Raw genomic sequence first — 19,201 nt, forward strand, 5'->3', positions numbered from 1 at the left:
ATCACCACCAAAATAAAAAACATTCTGCTGACAGGGTGCTGCCCGCTCACGTGCCAGCTGCCTGTGAAAGCTTGTTGATAAGTTAGCGGCAAGTCGAGCCCTTGTTCCTCCAGACGCCGCCCGAGTCAGAACCAAGCAGCGGCCACGAGCCCTCTGCAGAGGCCAGCCCATGCCCAGGCTACCGCTCAGGTGGCTGGCCTCAAGCTCAGCGCCGGCATCGCAGCGAGAGTCCCTGAAGCCAGGTGTGATGGCGCACGCCTGCCATCTGAGCTGGGAGGCGAGACAGGAAGGTCGCAGATTTATGCCAGCCTCAGCTCAGTGAGGCTTCCGCAACCTCATGACACTGGCTTTCAGAATGAAAAAGAAGCTGGGCGAGGTGGCGCACGCTTGCAGTCCCAGCATTCAGGAGGCTGAGGCAGGAGGATTGCAGTTCACGGCCAGCCTCAGCTACTTAGTGAGGCACTTGGCAACTCATTGAGACCCTGTTTCAAAATAAAGAATAAAAAAAGAGGGCTGTCAAGTAGCTCAAATGTACAATGCCCCTGGCTTCCATTCCTAGTACTGCAAAAACAAACAAAAAACAAATTTTAAAAACAGGGAGTAACTGGCAGTAGAAGGCACCTAGATTCCATCCCTAGTAGCACCAAAAAATAAAAATTAAAAAACAAGTCAGCCCCATGCCACTCTGGGGGCTATGAATATAGAGTCAATGACCAAGAATCCAGCCTGCGCTGGAGCCATGTGTAAAAATGGCCCTGGCCGGGCGTGGTGAGCACGCTTGTAATACCAACGTTCGGGAGGCTGAGACCAGAGGATCGCGGTTCGTGGACAGCCTCAGCTACTTTGTGAGGCCCTCCGCAACTTAGGGAGACCCTGTTTCAAAAATAACAGAATAAGGCCGGGCGTGGTGGGCACGCTTGTCATCCCCGCGCTTGGGAGGCGGAGACAGGAGGATCACGCAGGTTCGAAGCCAGCCGCGCTGGCTTAAGAGACCCTGTTTTCAAAAATAAAAAAGTATAAAATAGGTCTGGGAGTGTAGCCCCAGATACAAGGGCTTCCAGGAACCCCAGTACCACACACACACAAAAAAACCATAAAAAATAGGGCAGGGGGTATAGCTTGGAGGTCAAATGCCCCTGGGCTCTCTCCTGTCCTCAGACCCACAAATATCCTCAGACATTTTTGGAGACGTGATTTACGTTCCATGTAAATCATGGTCTAATAGGCGCAGCTCCGCGTATGTAGCCGCGCTGTGACCACCATCACAGGGAGCAGGAGAATTTTTTTAGGGGTGCTAGGTGTTCTCCCTCTGAGCCCTCTTTTATCTTTATTTGGAAACAGGGTCTCACGAAGTTACTGAGGCTGTCCTTGAACCTGCATTCCTCCTTTCTTAACCTTCCTAATACTGGGATCACAGGCGTGTGCCACCACACCCAGCACTGCCGAGCAGGGTCTGGGGCCGCTCTTTCCCTGCTTTCTGTCTCTACAAGGTTGTCTGTCCTGGTCTTTCGCAGTGGAATCAACAGTGCGTGGTCCTTTGGTGTGGGGCCTCTTCCATCTGGCAGAAGAGTTGTTTCATTTTGCTTGCAGTACCAGGGATTGAACCCAGGGGGCAGTCTCTATCTGAGCTGCACCTCAGCCCTTGTTTTATTTTGAAAGAGGACGTCACTAAGTTGCTGAGGCCGTCCTGGAACCTGCCATCCTCCTGACTTAGCCTCCCAGTGGTGGGGTTACAGGCACGCCTCATCGTGCCCCGCTTGGTTGCCGTGTTTGAGGACTCCTCGTGTTTGAGTGCATGTTGGTGCTGCATTCTGAGGGTGGTACTGCCAGTTTCATCTTCTGTCCCTTTGTTGATGGGCACGCGCTGCTGCGGTCAGGGCCACTGTGAGCATCCGTGTGTCGGCTTTTGCACGAGAGGAGCATTGTAGGCACGCGCTCGCCGCTGCCGCGCCGTGTCCGCTCCCCGAGCAGCGTGGAGACGTCCCGCTGCTTCCTGGCCTCAGCGTCATGTGGGTTCTTTTGGTTCGGTTGTCTTTGTGGTACTAGGCATTGAACCCAGGGACATTCTACCTCCAAACTACACACCAGCCTTATTTTTATTTGTTATTTAGAAACAGAATCTCACTAAATTGCAGATAGCCTCACTTAGTTGCTGAGGCTGATTTTTTTTTTTTTTTTTTTTTTTTTTTTTTTTTTTTTTTTTGGTGGTGGTGGCACTGGGGGCGGAACCCAGAGGCTTTCTACCTCCGGGCTACACTCCCAGTCCCATTTATATTTTATTTTGGAAATAGGGTCTCACTAAGTTGCTGAGAGCCTCACTAAGTAGCTGAGGCTGGCTTCGAACCTACGCGATCCTCCTGTCTCAGCCTCCCAAGCGCGGGGATTACAAGCGTGCACCACCACGCCTGGCATCATATATTCTCTCTCTCTCTCTCTCTCTCTCTCTCTCTCTCTCTCTCTTTCAGTACTGAGAATGAAACCCAGGGCAATCTACCTATGAGTTTCACCCCCAGCCCTATTTTTTTTATCTTTTTTTTGTGTGTGTGTGGTACTGGGGTTCCTGGAAGCCCTTCTACCTCCGGGCTACACTCCCAGACCTATTTTATATTTTATTTATTTGGAAACAGGGTCTCTTAAGCCAGTGAGGCCGGCCTCGAACCTGCGCGATCCTCCTGTCTCCGCCTCCCCAGCGCGGGGATGACAAGCGTGCCCACCACGCCCGGCTCCAGGCCCTATTTTTTATTCTTTATTTTGAAACCAGATCTCAAAGGGGCCTCACTAAGTTGTCGAGGCTGACTTTGAACCTGCGATCCTCCCATCTCAGTTTTCTAAATTCTGGGATTACAAGCGTGTGCCACCATACCCGGCTCTAGTTTGGTTTTTGTTTGTTTGTTTGTTTTTGTCTGTTTGTTATCAGGGATCGAACCCGTAGCGCCGCGCCTGCGAAGAAGGCACTTTGCCTGTGAGCTACATCCCAGCCCTCGTATCTCGTCTTCATTTTGTTTTGTTTATTTTATGGCACTGCAGCGTGAGCCCAGAGATGCTCTCAGCCATTGAGCTACATCCCAGCCCTTGTTGTTTTGAGTCAGGTCCCACTGTGCCGCTGGGCTGGCCCGGGACGTGTGTCCTTGGCCCTCGGCCTCTCGAGTTCCGTGGCCCCCAGCACGGCCGGCTTGCGTCTCCCCGTGGGTTCTGAGCGTGCCGTGAGTGGCACGGCAGTGGTCCCGTTTGCATTTCCCTGGCGGCCGGCGTGCTTAGGGTCACTGTTGCGTCTTCTGTGGAGAAGTGTCCCCTCGCGTCCTTTGCACCTGCAGCTCCCGTCAGCCGCCCAGCTACTGGCGTGCAGGCGCGCGCCTCCAGCCTGGCTTCTTCGTTGTCTGTGCTTTGATCCTTGCCAGGTCCAAAGTCATGATGGTTATATCCCTATGTTTTGTTTTCTGTTGTTGTTTTGTTTTTGTTTTTGTTTTTTGTGTGTGTGTGTGTCTAGGGATGGAACTCAGGGGTATTTGATCTCCGAGCGACGCCCCCTGCCCTATTTTTTATTCTTTATTTTGAAAGGGGATCTCACTAAGTTGCGGAGGACCTCACTAAGTAGCTGAGGCTGTCTGGAAACCGTGATCCTGTGGTCTCAGCCTCTCAAATGCCGGGATTACAAGCGTGCGCCACCACGCCCGGCTGCCCCTATTTTTTCTTTATCTTAAGTTTCATAGTTTATCTGTTTATACGGTTAGATCTGTGATCTCTTTTGAGTTAAGTTTTATATATGGGGTGAGGTAGGGTTCCAACTTTATTCTTTTGTATATAGCTGTCCAGTAGTCTAACCACCATTTGTCAGAGACTATTTTTTCTCATTGAGCACATGTCTTTGCTATGTTATATTTATAGTTAAGAAAAATGCAAAGCCAGTCCAGCCGCTGGGCATGAGGTCAGTGCTGCTTTCCTGGCGCTGCCTCCCTGGCGCTGAGCACCGAGAGCAGGGCAGACACTGGCTCTGGCCTTCCCGGGCCGACCCTTCATCGTCTTCCCTGACTGCCTGTTACAGCATCACAACCATGGCAGGCAGCCCTGCACAACGGAAACTGACTTTCCCCCTGATCTGGAACCAGAGGTCCGTAGCTGTAGTGTGAGCAGAGTCGTGCGCCCCACCAGGGCAGGGGCGAGGACAAGGCCTTTTCTTGCCACTCCTGTCTCTACCTCTGCTGCACACGCAGCCCTCTCCATGTCTCCCTGTGTGCCGTTTTCTGTCATTAATAAGTACACCTAAGCTGGGCCTGGTGGCGCATGCTGGTATCCCAGCATTTGGGAGGCTGAGACAGGAGGGATCTGGGTTTGCAGACGGCCTCAGCTACTACTTAGTGAGGCCCTCTGCAACTCAGTGAGACCCTGTTTCAAAATAAAGACTAAAAAATAGGGCTGGGGGTTTAGCTCGGAGGTAGAATGCCTCTGGTTTCTATCTCCAGTACTGCAAAAAAATAAAAATAGGACACCTACATTGGACTTAGCCCTCCCTCTCCTGCAGGATAGTACTCACCTCCCCCTTTACATGTAAAGGACTCGGTCACAAACAAGGCCGCTTTCTGAGGTTTCAGGGCTTGAATGTGAGGACAGTTTAAAAACCACTCCTCGCCGGTCGTGGTGGCGCACGCTTGTAATCCCCATGCTTGGGAGGCGGAGACAGGAGGATTACGCAGGTTCAAAGCCAGCCGCTTGCTCTGGCTTAAGAGACCCTGTTTCCAAATAAAAACATAAAAATAGGTCTAGGAGTGTAGCCCGGAGGTAGAAGGGCTTCCAGGAACCCCAGTACCACCACCAAAAAAAAAAAAAAGCCACTCCTCTTCCCTGGGTGCGCTGCAGGTCTGAGGCTCTCAGCCCTCCTGCCTCTCTGACCTGGACACTTTCCCTCCCCCCACCCCATTGCTGGCTAATTGCTGCCTCCTCCAGAAGGCCTTTCCCAGCCTCCCTCACGGCCTCGCGCTCCCGTGTCTGGGCTGGCGCTCGTTTCTGGCTCCCTTCCATGGTGCAAAGGCCTCCCTGGTCTGCCACGTCTTCTGCACCAAGCTCGGTGCCCAGGTCCCGTCACACACTAAGTGAACCGGGCCAGCCAGCCCCTTTGTGGTCAGGCCTCATGCCCCTTTTTATTCTAAGATTCCCTGGAAACCAGGCTTCCAGTCACTTGGGTTCAGGTAAAACACACACACACACACACACACACACGAATTCTGGTGGGGGGTATCAGACATATCCTAGGCAAGCATTCTACCACTGAGCTGTATCCCTAGTCCCATTTGATTCACTTGTTTATTTATTTATTTACTTATTTCAGTATTGAGGATTAACCCAGGGACGTGCTACCTCTGAACTATACCCCAGCCCTGTCTTTTATTCTCTGTTTTGAAACAGAGCCTTGCTAAGATTTAGCTGAGGCTCTTGCCGGGTTGCTGGCCGACCTCGAGCCCGGAAGCCTCTCGTCTCAGCCTCCCAGTCGCCGGGTGACAGATGTGAGCCACCACCCAGCTCAGGTCTTGCGAGTTACTGCTGTTCATGCTTGTCCTTTGCCTCGGCAGTTTGGTGGGAGTCAGGTATCAATCATCTCCTTACCTAGAATAGCCAGAACGAGCCACGGCCTGGGCTGGGCAGCGGCCGGGGCGCATTGCCTGGCCTGGACAAGGCCCTGGCTTCATCCTGAGCACCAGGCCCAGGGAAGGGAACCCGCCAAGTGCAGGAGCTGGGGAGGCCGAGCCGGGCTACACCCTGAGGGCCACGCAGGGGAAGCCAGGCGTGGTGCGCGCTTGTCATCCCCGCCCTGGGGAGGCTGAGGCTGGAGGATCGTGGTTCAGGACAGCCTCAGCTCCTTAGCGAGGCCCTTCACACCTCAGCGAGACCCTGTTTCAAGAAATAGAAAGACTAGCGGGCATGATGGCGCACGCTTGTAATCCCCGTGCTTGGGAGGCTGAGACAGGAGGATCACACAGGTTTGAGACCCTGTTTCCAAATAAAATATAAAAATAGGTCTGGGAGTGTAGCCCAGAGTAGAAGGCCCCTGGGTTCCATCCCCAGTACCAAAAAAAAAAAGATGTAGACTAAAAACTGGGCTGGAGTGTAGCTCGGGAGCACGTGTCCTGGATTCCATTCCCGGTACCGCAAAAAAACAAAACGAACCAAAACGAGGGAGCCCCGGGCTCAGCAGCACTGAGGCCAGGGGAGGGAGGGCTGTGGGACGGAGGTGGTGTGCGCCCTCCCTGGGTGCACCTAATACCACTGAACTAAACCTCGAAGTGGCTAAAATGACCTATTGTGTGTTCTCGGTAAATCAGCAGTTTAAAAAAAAAAAATAGACAGGACTGGGCGTGGTGGCACACACCTGTAATCCCAGTACTTGGCAAGCTGAGGCAGGAGGATCACGAGTTTGAACATAAAAATAAGAGCTGGGCCGGGCGTGTTGGCGCTCATTTGTAATCCCCGCGCTTGGGAGGCGGAGACAGGAGGATCGCGCAGGTTCGAAGCCAGCCGCGCTGGCTTAAGAGACCCTGTTTCCAAATAAAAGTATAAAAAAATAGGTCTGGGTGTGTAGCCCGGAGGTAGAAGGGCTTCCAGAAACCCCAGTACCACCAAAAAAATAAAAATAAATAAGAGCTGGGCTTGCAGCTTGAAGGTAGCGAGCGCCCGGGCAGGCTGCTCACTGGGCCGCCTGCAGCCAAGGTTCAGGATGGCTCTCCTGGCGTTCCTGCCGAGGTTTCTCGGGACGGGCGCAGGCTTGAGGCCCAGCAGGCAGCGCTGGTGCTTCTCTGCTGCCTGGAAGCCGGTGGGGGCTCCGGGTGCCTGGCCCCCGAGCCGGCCACGCTGAAGGACGACGGCGCCCGCCCGGCTGGGCCCGGTGCGCGTCACGGCCTCCGCTTTCCAACCCGGGTGCTGGCTGTCCTATTTTACTACTATTGACCCTGAAGGCCATCGAGGAGGGCACGCTGGAGGAAATCGAGGAGGAGGTCCGGCAGAAGAAATCGTCACGGAAGCGCAAGCGGGACAGCGACGCCGGGTCCTCCACGCCGACCACCAGCACCCGCAGCCGCGACAGGGACGAGGAGAGCAAGAAGCAGAAGAAGCGGGGCCGGCCGCCCGCCGAGAAGCTGTCCCCAAACCCGCCCAGCCTCACCAAGAAGATGAAGAAGATCGTGGACGCCGTGATCAAGTACAAAGACAGGTAAGCCGAGCAGGCGCGCCGCCTGGCCTGGCGAGCACGAGCCGGCCGCAGCACTGCCGGTCTAGGTCATCGGGGGCAGCCTGCCCGTGCTGAGAGGACACGGGCGGGCCAGGAAGCACCGCAGGCGGACAGCGGGGCGCGGGCCCGGCCAGGGGCTTAGGGCTGGGTCCCTGCTCCGGCCCTGCCTGCCCATGGCCTCGGGCCAGCCCATCCTCACACTCCGGCCAGGCCGAGGGCAGCCCTGGACCTCAGCTGCGGTGCAGCCACCGGCCTTCCCTGAGCTGCAATCCACCCACGTGATGTTCTGGTTTTGTGGTCCAGGGGGTTGAACCAGGGACACGCTGCCTCCAAGCTACAACCAGCCCTGTTTTTATAAAATAGCGTCTCACTAGGTCGATGAGTCTCACTACTTGCTGAGGCTGTCCTCAAAACCTGTGATCCTCCTGTCATAGCCTCCCAAATGCTGGGATTATAGACAAGTACCACCAGGCCCATCTGTGTGTCGGTTTTTTTTTTGTTTGTTTTTGTTTTTTTCTGGCACTATGGATGGAACCTGGGGCCATTCTACCTCCGAATGCTGGGATGGCAAGTGTGTACAACCACACCTGGCTGTTATGCCATTTTATTTATTTATTTTTTTTTATTTATTTATTGCTGTACTAGAGATTGAACTCAAGGGCTTGAACCTCCGAGCTACACCCCCTGCCCTATCTTTCATTCTTTATTTTGAAACAGCGTCTCACTGAGTTGCAGAGAACCTCACAAAGCAGCTGAGGCTGTCTGTGAACCCGGATCCTCCTGTCTCGGCCTCTCAAGTGCTAGGATTGTGTGTTGAAATTTTGACAAAAGTAACGACTCCTAAATATGCAGACTTCACAATCTCTGAAGCAAATTCTACAAATAAATGGCGGGCTTACCTTTTTATTTTTAATGTAGTCCTGGGTATCGAACCCAGGGGCATTCTACTTCAGAGCCATACCCAGCCCTGTTGTTTTGTTTTAATTTTAAACTGGGCCTTGATTTGTCTTTTATTTTGAAATAGGACTTCACTAAGCTAAGTTGCTGAGGCTAGCGGTGAACCTTCTATCCTCCTGTCTCAGCCTCCCAAGTACTAGGATTATAGGCATGAGTCACCACACCTGGCCAGGTGTGTGTGGCGCTGGGGATTGAGCCCAGGGGCATTCTACCTCCAAGCTACAGTCTCAGCCCTATCTTATTTTGAAAAAGGATCCACTAGGTTAATGAGAGTCTCACTATTTGCTGAGGCCGTCCTCAAACCTACAGTCCTAATCCTCCCAAGCACTGACACATTCTCTCCATCCCCTTGGGATGGAGCCCAGGGGCATTCGAGCCCAGCTACACCCCAGCCCAATTTTTTTATTCTTAAAAGTATGGCTGGATTTTTTTTTTTTTTGTCTTGTTTTTTGTTGTTGTTTTGTTTTGTTTTGGTGGTACTGGGGGTAGAACCCAGGGACTTTTTCTACCTCCGGGCTATCCCCCCAGATCTATTTTTTTATACTTTATTTGGAAACAGACTCTCACTAAATTGCTGAGAGCCTCACTAAGTACCTGAGGCTGGCTTTGAACTTGTGGGATCCTCTGTCTCAGCCTTCCAAGCGCTAGGATTACAAGTGTGCGCCACCACGCCTGGCTCACATTCTTTTTTTTGTGTGTGTGGGGGGGGTACTGGGGTTCCTGGAAGCCCTTCTATCTCCGGGCTACACTCCCAGACTTATTTTTACATTTTCATTTGGAAACAGGGTCTCCTAAACCAGCGCGCGCAGCTCGCTTCTAACCTGAGCGATCCTCTTGTCTCTGCCTCCCAAGCGCGGGGATGACAAGTGTGCGCCACCTCGCCCAGCTCACAGTCTGTGTTTTAAAGTAAGTTTTAGCCAGGTGTGGTGACACACACTTGTAATCCCAGGACTTGGGAGGCAGAGACGGGACGATCACGTTAGTTTCAAAGCCAGCCTCAGCTACTTAGGCCCTGTTTCCAAATAAAATGTAAAATAGGTCTGGGAACGTAGCCTGGAGGTAGAAGGCCCTGGGTTCCATCCCCAGAACCACAGAGAATAAATACATAAAGTTTTAGCTGGGTGTGATGGCTCATACTCGTAATCCCAGTACTGGGGGGGCTGAGACAGTAAGATCCGAGGCTCAGCAACAGCCTGAGCCAAGTAGAGAGACTCATTGACCTCGCAAGACCCAGCTTCAAAAACTCAAATAAAATAGGAGAGCCGGGCATGGTGGGCACACTTGTCATCCCTCTTGGGAGGCTGAGATGGTAGTATCTTACAGGTTCAAAGCCAGCCTCAGCTACTGAGTGAAGCTCTCAGCAACTTAGTGAGACCATTTCCAAATAAAATACAAAATAGAGCCGGGCGTGGGGGCGCACGCTTGTCATCCCAGCGTTAGGGAGGCTGAGACCAGAGGATCGCAGTTCGCGGACAGCCTCAGATACTTAGCGAGGCCCTCTGCAACTCAGTGAGACCCAGTTTCAAAATAAAGAATAAAAAATAGGGCAGGAATTGTAGCTCGGAGGTTGAATGCCCCTGGGTTCCACCCACAGACCCACCCAAAAAAAAAAAAAAAAAATTGGTCTGGGAGTATATCCCAAAGGTAGAAAGCCCCTGGGTTCCACCACCAGTACCATGGATGGATGGGTGCATGCATGCATGCCGGGTATGGTGGTGCACGTTTGTAATCCCCGCCTTTGGGAGGCAGAGACCAGAGGATGGTAGTTCGTGGACAGCCTCAGCTACTTAGTGAGGCCCTTTTCAACTCAGTGAGACCCTGTATCAAAAAATAAAAAATAGCCGGGCGTGGTGGCGCACGCTTGCAGTCCAGCATTGGGGAGGCTGAGAGCAGAGGATCGCGGTTTGCAGACAGCCTCAGCTACTGAGGCCCTCCACAACTTAATGAGACTCTGTTTCAAAAAGAAGGAATAAAAAATAGGGCTGGGGTGTGGCTCAGAGGTAGAAGGCCCCTGGGTTCCATCCCCAGTACCACCAAAATAAATAAGACTAAAGAATAGGGCTGGGGTGTCACTCAGCGGTAGAATGTCCCTAGGTTCCATCCCCAGTACTGCAAAAAAAAAATTTTTTTTTTTTTTTTTTTTTTTTTTGTGGTGGTACTGGGGTAGAACCCAAAGGCTTTCTACCTCCAGGCTATACTCCCAGACCTACTTTATATTTTATTTGGAAACAGGGTCTCACTAAGTTGCTGAGAGCCTCACTAAGTAGCTGAGGCTGGCTTCGAACCTGTGCGATCCTCCTGTCTCAGCCTCCCAAGCGCGGGGATTACAAGCGTGCGCCACCATGCCCGGCCTTGCAAAAAAAAATTTTTTTTAGTAGGGCTGAGGGTTTAACTCGGAGGTAGAAAATACAGAATGTAGCCGGGCGTGGTGGCGCACGCTTGTCATCCCAGCATTCGGGAGGCTGAGACCAGAGGATTGCAGTTCGCGGACAGTCTCAGCTACTTAGTGAGGCCCTCTGCAGCTCACTGAGACCCGGTTTCAAAATAAAGAATAAAAACTAGGGCAGGGGTGTAGCTCGGAGGTAGAATGCCCCTGGGTTCCACCCCCAGACCTGCAAAAAAAAGAAAAAATATACAGAATGTGCCAGGTACGGTGGACTCGGCGTTTACACATAGGCCGTGGCAGTGGACTGTGGAAGGTAGCGGTGTTCTTAGGTAACAGTAGGAGAAAATCCTCACGTCCCTGGCCTAGGCTGCACTTCTTTACCACTTATAACAGAAGTTGGGCTTCAGGAAGATCGGGAATATGCTTATCCAGGACACTTGTCACAGCCGCGGGCAGACAGGAGGACGTGCTGAGGAGGATGGACGCGCCTGAAGGCCGTCTCCTGAGGCAGCCCGGGGCCGCCCCAGGGACGGAGCCCTCTCCTGGGAGGGAAGGTGGGTCTCGCTGTGCTGCCCGGGCCGGCCCTGAGCTCCCATTCAGAAGTCCTCCTGCCTTGGCCTCCCGATCGGCCACACGGCGAGCACGGATCTCCTTGGACCTGGGTGCCTGCCTTCTCCGCCCCGTTGTGAGCGGAAGTGGGTGTGCTTTGCGCTGGGCAGAGTGGGGCGCCCAGGCTCGGCTTCCTCCTGCGGATCCGGTGTAGGCCGGGAGCATGGGCGTCCCCGCGTGGCTGTGCTCAGTGTGTGGTAGCAGAAAGGCTTGGGCACACTTGATGGTGTGCTGTATGAATTATCAGTCCATTTACAGGCACCCTGTGCCTTTCTGGGCCATCCTAGAAAAGCCTCACCCAAAGCTGAACACGCACTACTCCAGCCTGGCGAGCCGAGCCGTGATGGCAGGGCCAGGAAGCGGAGGCTGAGGCCGGCCACGCGGGCTTGCCGCCTCGCACGACCTGGGCCTCAGCTTCTGTAGTTGTTGTTGAGTTTTGGTTTTGGTACTGGGGGTGGAGCCCAGTGGCATTCGGTCTCCAGGCTACAACCCCAACCTATATTGAAACGGCCTCGCTAAGTTGCTGAGGGCACATTAAATTACTGAGGCTGGCCTCAAACCTGCCATCCTTTCTCTCCTTCCTAAGTACCGGGATTACAGGCATGCACCACCACACCTGGCCCTTTACAATGTGCCTGTCAGCCACCTGGAAGGCTCCGAGCCACCGGCTGCCAGGGCAGGTGGTGCTCCCGAGCCCTGGCAGGCGCCGACACATGGCGTGAGAGGCCCGGCCTCGGTCTAATGCCTGGTAGGTGGCCCGCTTCCCCCACGATGTGCCCACGCCTTGGCGATGGTGTGAGTCTCACCCTTCTGTGCCCCTCTCAGCCAGGGGCGGCCCGCCCCCGCTCCTTGGCGGGTGTTAGAGCCCCCTGCAAAGCCCAGTGCTCAGTGGCCTGGCCCTTCCTGTAAGCCCAGCGCTCGGGAGGCTGAGACCGGAAGATCGCGGTTCGCGGACAGCCTCAGCTACTTAGTGAGGCCCTCTGCAACTCAGTGAGACCCTGTTTCAAAAGAAACAATAAAAAATCGGGCAGGGGGTGTAGCTTGGAGGTCGAATGCCCCTGGTTTCATCTCCAGTACCGGAAAGGAAAGGAAAAAAAAAGCTGCGTGGAGGCTGGCGGGGCCCTGGGCTGGGCCGGCCGCGTGGAGGGCTGTGTGTGCTGCGGGGGTGCCTCGCGCAGTTCTCGGGGAAGTCACTTTGGCAGCTGGAGGCCAAGGCTGTGTCCTGAGCGGACTGGTCGAGAGCAGCCCCAGGACTCCCGGCCATGGGAGAGCTGCGCGCGATGCCCAGTGTGTGGCCCTCGGCGGGGTGGTCCTGCGGGGATGCTGGGTCTTAGAGAGCTGCAGGCCCACCGCGAGGGCGCACGTCCATGGGTGGCACTCACTATGCACTTGGCTCGGAGCTGGCCCTGCGTGTGAGCCGCCAGGCACTTCAGGTTCCGAGGCGTGCCTTGAGAGGAGAAAGGCACCTGGCCAGGCCGAGGCGTGCCTTGTGGAGCCCTAGGGGAGGGGTGGCTCGCTCCAGCAGAGGCGGCCCCGGTTCCAGTCTGCAGCCAGCAGAGTCCAGCCAGCTGAGGACATCATGCCGGGCAGCCCCACGGCTCAGCTGGCACTCTCGGCCATGTGCAGTTTGCTGCAGACGCTCCGCTTGCCTCCGGACGCCGTGCCCCATGCTCGAGGCACGTATGGGCCAGAGGAAGCGAGGCACTCGTGTCGAGCGCTGCTACAGCTGACCGAAAACAGAAGCTCGCGTCCCCAGCTGAGAGGCCGCTCCGGCCCCAGCCCGGCCGCGCAGGCTGGCGCGGCCTTTGCGCCTCCCCCGGTCCTGGGCGTGCTGTGGGCTCGCCTCGGGCTGCGGCTCCTGCTGCTCTTGGTGGGGAAGCGAGTTCCCTGCCCGCCGCGCTGTTGGCTCCTTAGGAACTGACGCCTCAGCCGGGCGTGGGGTACACGCCCGTCATCCCCGCGCTTGGGAGGCGGAGACAGGAGGATGGCAGGTTCGAAGCCAGCCTCAGCTACTGAGTGAGGCTCTCAGCAACTTAGTGAGACCCTGCCTCCAAATTAAATATAAAATAGGTCTGGGAGTGTGGCCGGAGATGAAGTAAATGGACATACCTAGATGTCTCGTTTTTCAATTCGCAAGGTAATAATTGATAACGTATCAAAGATTGAACCTAGAAAATGAATTTGTGCTAAATGTGTGTGTATGTGTGTATTCCTGGGATTGAACCCAGGAGCATTCTGCCTCTGAGCTGTACCTCAGCCTATTTTTTTTTTTTTTTTCAGTACTGGAAATGGAACCCAGGGGCATTCGACCTCTGAGCTACATCCCAGCCCTATTTTTTATTCTTTATTTTGAAACAGGGTCTCATGAAGTTGCAGAGGGCCTCACTAAGTAGCTGAGGCTGTCCGCAAACCACGAAACCCTGGTCTCAGGCTCCCAAATTCTGGGATTACAAGTGTGTGCCACCGCACCCAGCTCACCCTTCTTATTTTTTAATTTTGACCTAAGTAGCTGAGGCTGCCCTTGAACCTGCCATCCTCCTGCCTTAGCCTCCCAAGTACTGGTGCTACTGGTGTGTGCCCCCACACCCAGCAGGAAAGTGCCTCTGTTTGGTTTTGGTTTTGTGGTACTGGGGATTGAACTCGGGCATTCTACCTCTGAGCTACACTCCCAGCCATATTTCTCTCTTTTTTTTTTTTTTTTTCTTTTTTTTTTTTTTTTTTGCAGTGCTGGGGCTGGAACCCAGGGGCATTTTACCACTGAGCTACACCCCAGCTGTATGTTTTATTCTTTATTTTGAAACAGGGTCTCACCGAGTTGCAAAGGGCCTCACTAAGTAGCTGAGGCTGGCCTTGAACCAAGATTCTCTTGTCTCAGCCTGCCGAATGCTGACATTACAAGCGTGCACCACCACGCCTGGCCAGAAAGTTCCTCTTTAACTTTTTTTTCCTGGTGCTGGGGATTGAACCCAGGGACATTTTACCTCCGAGCTACACTTCCAGTCCTGTTTTTTATACTTTATTTGGAAACCGGGTCTTGCTACGTTGCGGAGAGCCTCACTAAGTGGCTGGGGCTGGCCGCGAACCGCGATCCTCCTGTCTCAGCCCCCACGTATGGAGCGTGTACCGCCACGCCTGGCTCTATAGCGTTTTCTTTGGGGTACCTCACGTGTGGCTCTGCATTGATCAGTTTTGAGAATTCTGTGCTGTTCCTTGCTGGCTTAAATTACTGAGACTTGAGCGGAGAGGTCAGGAAGATGGTTTGAAGCGGACTAAGGAGGGCAGGTGGAGCTTTTCTTGTCTTATGAGCAGGCCAGACAGGCTCTTGGATTGATTGCCTCTGCCTGAGACTTATTCAAATCATGATGCTGGGATCCGCTGGGAGTGTCTGTCAAGTTGAGAACTAGAAGCCAGATACATGTGCCATCCTGAAGCAGACCTGAGTTCTGTTGATTTCAGGACTCAGCAGGAATCAACGGCACCTAAACAGCGAAAGAAGAGAAAGCCGCATGTGGTGGCGCACACTTAGGATCGCGGTTCGCGGCCAGCCTCGGCTACTTAGTGAGGCCCTCTGCAACTCAGTGAGACCCTGTTCCAAAAAATAAAAAATAGGGCTACTGCTGTAGCTCAGAGGTAGAATGCCACTGAGTTCCAACCCCGGTACCGCAAAAACAAGAAAGGAAAGGAAAGAAAACAGGCCAGAGGTGGCGCGCTTGTAATCCCAGTCCTCGGGAGGCTGAGGCAGGAGGATCACAGGGTCACGGCCAGCCTCAGCTATTTAGTGAGGCCTCTGCAAGTTAATGAGACCCTGTTTCAGAATAAAAAATAAGTGGGAGTGGAGCCTGGAGGAAGAGGGCCCACGGGTTCCGCCCCTAGCACCATAAGATAAAGAGCACGTGGGTAAAAGATCCGCTCATCCCAGGACACTGAGGTGAGCCATACACCTGAGCGGATGTTAATAGGTGCTCTAACCAAGGGCTCCGGGGGTAACGGAGGCTCGGAGGCTGCAGGAAGGCGCGCGGCCTCACCATGGCAGCCAGTCGGCCAGAGCCCAGAGCTGCGGGCGCCTCGGGATTTCCGAGAGAAGCCTGCGCGGGGCCTGTCCCCAGCGCTGCAAAGGAGCCCAGCTGGCGGAGGGCAGAGCGCGCGTTCTGCTCCGAGCTTTATTCTCAAAGGTGCTGTGACTCACCCCCGTGGCTGAGAGCATTCTTAGCCTTCAGAGCCGGGGAGTGTCTGTTGCGCCTGTCAGGGAGGGTGGGGGCTCCTCGGCGACACCAGCCGCCTGTCTGGGGTCTCGCAAGGCAGACCTGCCCACCAGGGGCCTCCGTGACGGTGCCACCCTGTCTTCTGGGAAGAGCTAGAAAAGAACAGGGCATATTGCAGACCCAGACCGCATGCCCTTAGAGGAAGGAAGCCACGCAGACAGCTTTTACTGAGCTCTGCACCGCCACGCCAGCGCCCCACGCCCCTCTGCCATCGACAGCGAAACCATGGCAGGGTGTGTGGGAGCCGGGGTGGAAAGGGGCCTCGCAGCAGCAGAGGTCGGGGCCAGCCAATCCCACCCGATTGCGGGGGTCGGCACTGGGCACCTGGTACCGCAAGACACTAGCACACGTGTGCTCCCGGCATGCACTCTGCTGGCCTGGGTCCCCTCTGTCCTGAGCCCCTGGCTGCCCCTCTGCAGTGCCCTGGAGGTCAGGATAGCACACATATGGCGCCTGCCCACGTGCCAGGGCGGCCGGGAGTGACACCCCATCCTGCCTTACAGCAGCAGTGGACGGCAGCTCAGTGAGGTCTTCATCCAGCTGCCCTCGCGCAAGGAGCTACCTGAGTACTACGAGCTCATCCGCAAGCCCGTGGACTTCAAGAAGATCAAGGTAGCCAGGCATGGTGGCGCGTGCTTATAATCCCAGCATTTGGGAGGCAGAGACGGGAGGTTCGCAGGCAGCCTCAGCTACTACTTAGGCCCTATTTCAAACTTAAAAAGGACTAAAAATAGGGCCGGGAGTATAGCTTGGAGGTAGAATGTCCCTGGGTTCCATCTCCAGTACCGCAAAGGAAAAAAAGATCAAGGTCGTGGCAGGGCGCGCTCCCCGGAGCTGTCCGCCGCCCGGCCTGCGCCACGGGTCCTGGCTCAGGGCTGCCCCCTCCCTCCCTGCAGGAGCGCATTCGCAATCATAAGTACCGCAGCCTCGGCGACCTGGAGAAGGACGTGATGCTGCTGTGCCAGAACGCGCAGACCTTCAACCTGGAGGGCTCGCTGGTGAGTGGTGGGGCCGCGGGAGGGCCGCAGGGTCGGCCACCTGGCAACCTGGGAGGTGACAGGAGGACCGCAGGTTTGAGAAGGCCTCGGGGGCCTAGCAAGACCTGTTTCAAAGTTAAATAAAATAGGGCTGGGTGGTTCTCAGGGGTAAACATCTCAGGTTTCAATCCCAGCAGAAGTTTTCTAGAGGACTCGCAGAATCCTGTGGTCTGGGCCTGGTGGCGCACACGTGGAATCCCAGTACTTGAGAGGCTGAGACAGGCGGACCGCAGGTTCACGGCCAGCTTCGGCCACTTAGGCCTTCTGCAACTTAACGAGACCCTGTTTCAAAATAAAGAATAAAAAAATCAGACGGGCGGTGTAGCTCAGAGATAGAGTGCCCTGGGTTCAGTCCCCAGTACTCCCCCCAAAAATCCTAGGGACTGTGGCCTTTCTGCAGCCGACCCCTGGCCCGACCCCTGGCCCGCCCACACCCGGCTTGAGTCCTGGGTGTCTGGGCCCAGAGCCGGGCGTGGGCGAAGCCGGGCAGCTGTTCTGCCAGGGTGTGCCTGCCGGGTACTAGTGTGGCCCTGGGGCCCTCGGTGCTGGCCGGCCCCGAGGGCAGTGTCTCAGCCGCCTGTCCCCTCAGATCTACGAGGATTCCATCGTCCTGCAGTCGGTGTTCACCAGCGTGAGGCAGAAGGTGGAGAAGGAAGACGACAGCGAGGGCGAGGACAGCGAGGAGGAGGAGGAGGCCGAGGAGGAGGGCTCGGAGTCGGAGTGTGAGTGTGGGCGGGGCGCGGCCGCGCTGGCCCTGCGCTGCTCTCTGCTCTCGGGCTCATGGCCTCTCTCCCCGCAGCCCGCTCGGTCAAGGTGAAGATCAAGCTGGGCCGCAAGGAGAAGGCGCAGGACCGGCTCAAGGGGGCGCGGCGGCGGCCCAGCCGCGGCTCGCGGGCCAAGCCCGTCGTGAGTGACGAGGACAGCGAGGAGGAGCAGGAGGAGGTGAGCGGGCCGCCGGGGCGGGTGAGGGCCGGGCTGCGCCGCCTCACTCACGCCCGTCCCCCTGTCTGTGTCCCTCTGCAGGAGCGCTCGGGGAGCGGCAGCGAGGAGGACTGAGCGCCGCGCGCCATGCGATGCCGGAGTAGCCCTTAGTGCCGTAGCGGCAGACGTAGTTGAGACGGGAAACTGTATAAACAAGAAATCTTCCATATTTATACGGAGAGAAGATGTAGGACTGTTGTGCCCGCGCCTGTCCTGGCGCCCTGGCGTGTGTGACGCATCAACTGCAGCCTGCCTGCCGTGCGCCCGGCCCCCGCCTGTGGGCAGGCCGCGCGGCTCTCGTCGGGTCACTGGATGGCAGCAGAAATAAATTAAACCAACACTCGCTGCGCTCCTGTTTTGAGCCCCATCGTCCTGGGCCCTCTCAGAGGACACGGCTCCCTGGGCTGGGGGGGCATAAAGAGGCCACGACCACGACCCGGCCTCCTGCGGCCTTCCTCTCCCTCCATCCTCTACACCGTGATCCCAGCATGGGAAGGCTGAGACAGGAGCATCGCAGGTTCGAGACCAGCCTCACCATTAGCGAGACTCTTCTAAAATAAAGTGGGCTGAGGGAGTAGCCGAGAGGCAGGTGTCCCTGAGTTCCATCTTGGAAGTGAGAAAAGCCAGCCAGCGTGGTGTGCGCCCTTGTAACGCCAGTACTTGGGAGGCTGAGACAGGAGGGCCCGGGTTCTTGGCCAGCCTCAGCTACTTAGACTCTGCAACTCACTGAAACCCTGTTTGAAAAATAAAAAGACTAACTGGAGCTGGGGGTGTAGCTCGGAGGCACAGTGCCCTGGCTTCCATCCCCAGGACCACAAAAAAAAAAATGGGGGGGGGTATAGCTGGGAAATAGAATGCCCCAGGGTTCAGTCCCCAGCACCCCCTCACACGCACGGTTCCTAACGAGCCGCTGTCGTCATGCCTGCCCTCCATGCTTCCAGCATGTAACCACTGCTTCCAGGTCCAGCAGCAGGGCCGCCTCACAGCTGATGTGGTGTTCGGGATTTTCTCTTCCATGCTGGGGCTGGAACCCAAGGCTTCACGCATGCCAGACAAACATCAGCCCTGCACAGCCGAAGTGTGTGGCGCTGGGCACTGAAGCCGGGACGTCCCTCCCGGCTACGCCCCAGCCCGATTTCTCACTCTTTATTTTGAATCGGTCTCACTAAGTTACAGAGGCCTCACTGAGTAGCTGAGGCTGGCCTCGCCTGCGCTCCTGTCTCAGCCTCCCAAGGGCGGACCCCAGCACAGGGCCTCCGTTCCTTAGTCCTTCACCTCGCCCACCACTGGATCCAAGGTCACCTGTGGCCTGAAATGGCTGCCGAGGTCACATCTCTCATATTTCAGCAAGGAAAGGAGCTGGCGTGGAGGCCCTCTGCAACTCAGACCCTGTGTCAAAATAAAGAATAAGCCGGGCGTGGCGGCGCACACTTGTAATCCCAGCATTTGGGAGGCTGAGACCAGAGGATCGCTGTTCTCAGACAGCCTCAGCTACTTAGTGAGACCCTTCACAACTCAGACCCTGTTTCTAAATAAAGAATAAAAAATTGGGCAGGGGGTGTAACTCGGAGGTCAAATGCCTCTGGGTTCCAGCCCAGACCCACAAAAAATAATAATTAAAAAATAAAGAATAAAAAATAGGGCTGGGGGTACAGCTCAGGGGTAGAATGCCCCTGGGTTTCATCCCCAGTACCAGACCCAAAAAAAATTTTTTTTAGAAAAAGGTAGAGCTGGAGGTATAGCTCAAAGGTAG

At 55.4% G+C, this 19,201-nt stretch overlaps 1 protein-coding gene across 1 annotated transcript in view; it reads left to right on the top strand.

Annotated features, from left to right (window-relative positions):
• Positions 1-17,523, top strand: part of SMARCA4 (SWI/SNF related BAF chromatin remodeling complex subunit ATPase 4) — a gene marked incomplete at both ends in the record, with an annotated part of 69,697 nt that extends 52,174 nt beyond the window's left edge. Inside the window, 7 exon segments of the mRNA XM_080715087.1 lie at positions 6,832-6,906; positions 6,909-7,198; positions 15,934-16,042; positions 16,327-16,428; positions 17,057-17,189; positions 17,267-17,409; positions 17,491-17,523. Of these exon segments, the coding sequence (XP_080571213.1) occupies positions 6,832-6,906; positions 6,909-7,198; positions 15,934-16,042; positions 16,327-16,428; positions 17,057-17,189; positions 17,267-17,409; positions 17,491-17,523 (885 nt within the window).
• Between the last annotated feature and the right edge of the window lie 1,678 nt (positions 17,524-19,201).

This window comes from Muscardinus avellanarius, assembly GCF_963383645.1.
Source record: "Muscardinus avellanarius genome assembly, chromosome: 18".
NCBI lineage: Eukaryota > Metazoa > Chordata > Mammalia > Rodentia > Gliridae > Muscardinus > Muscardinus avellanarius.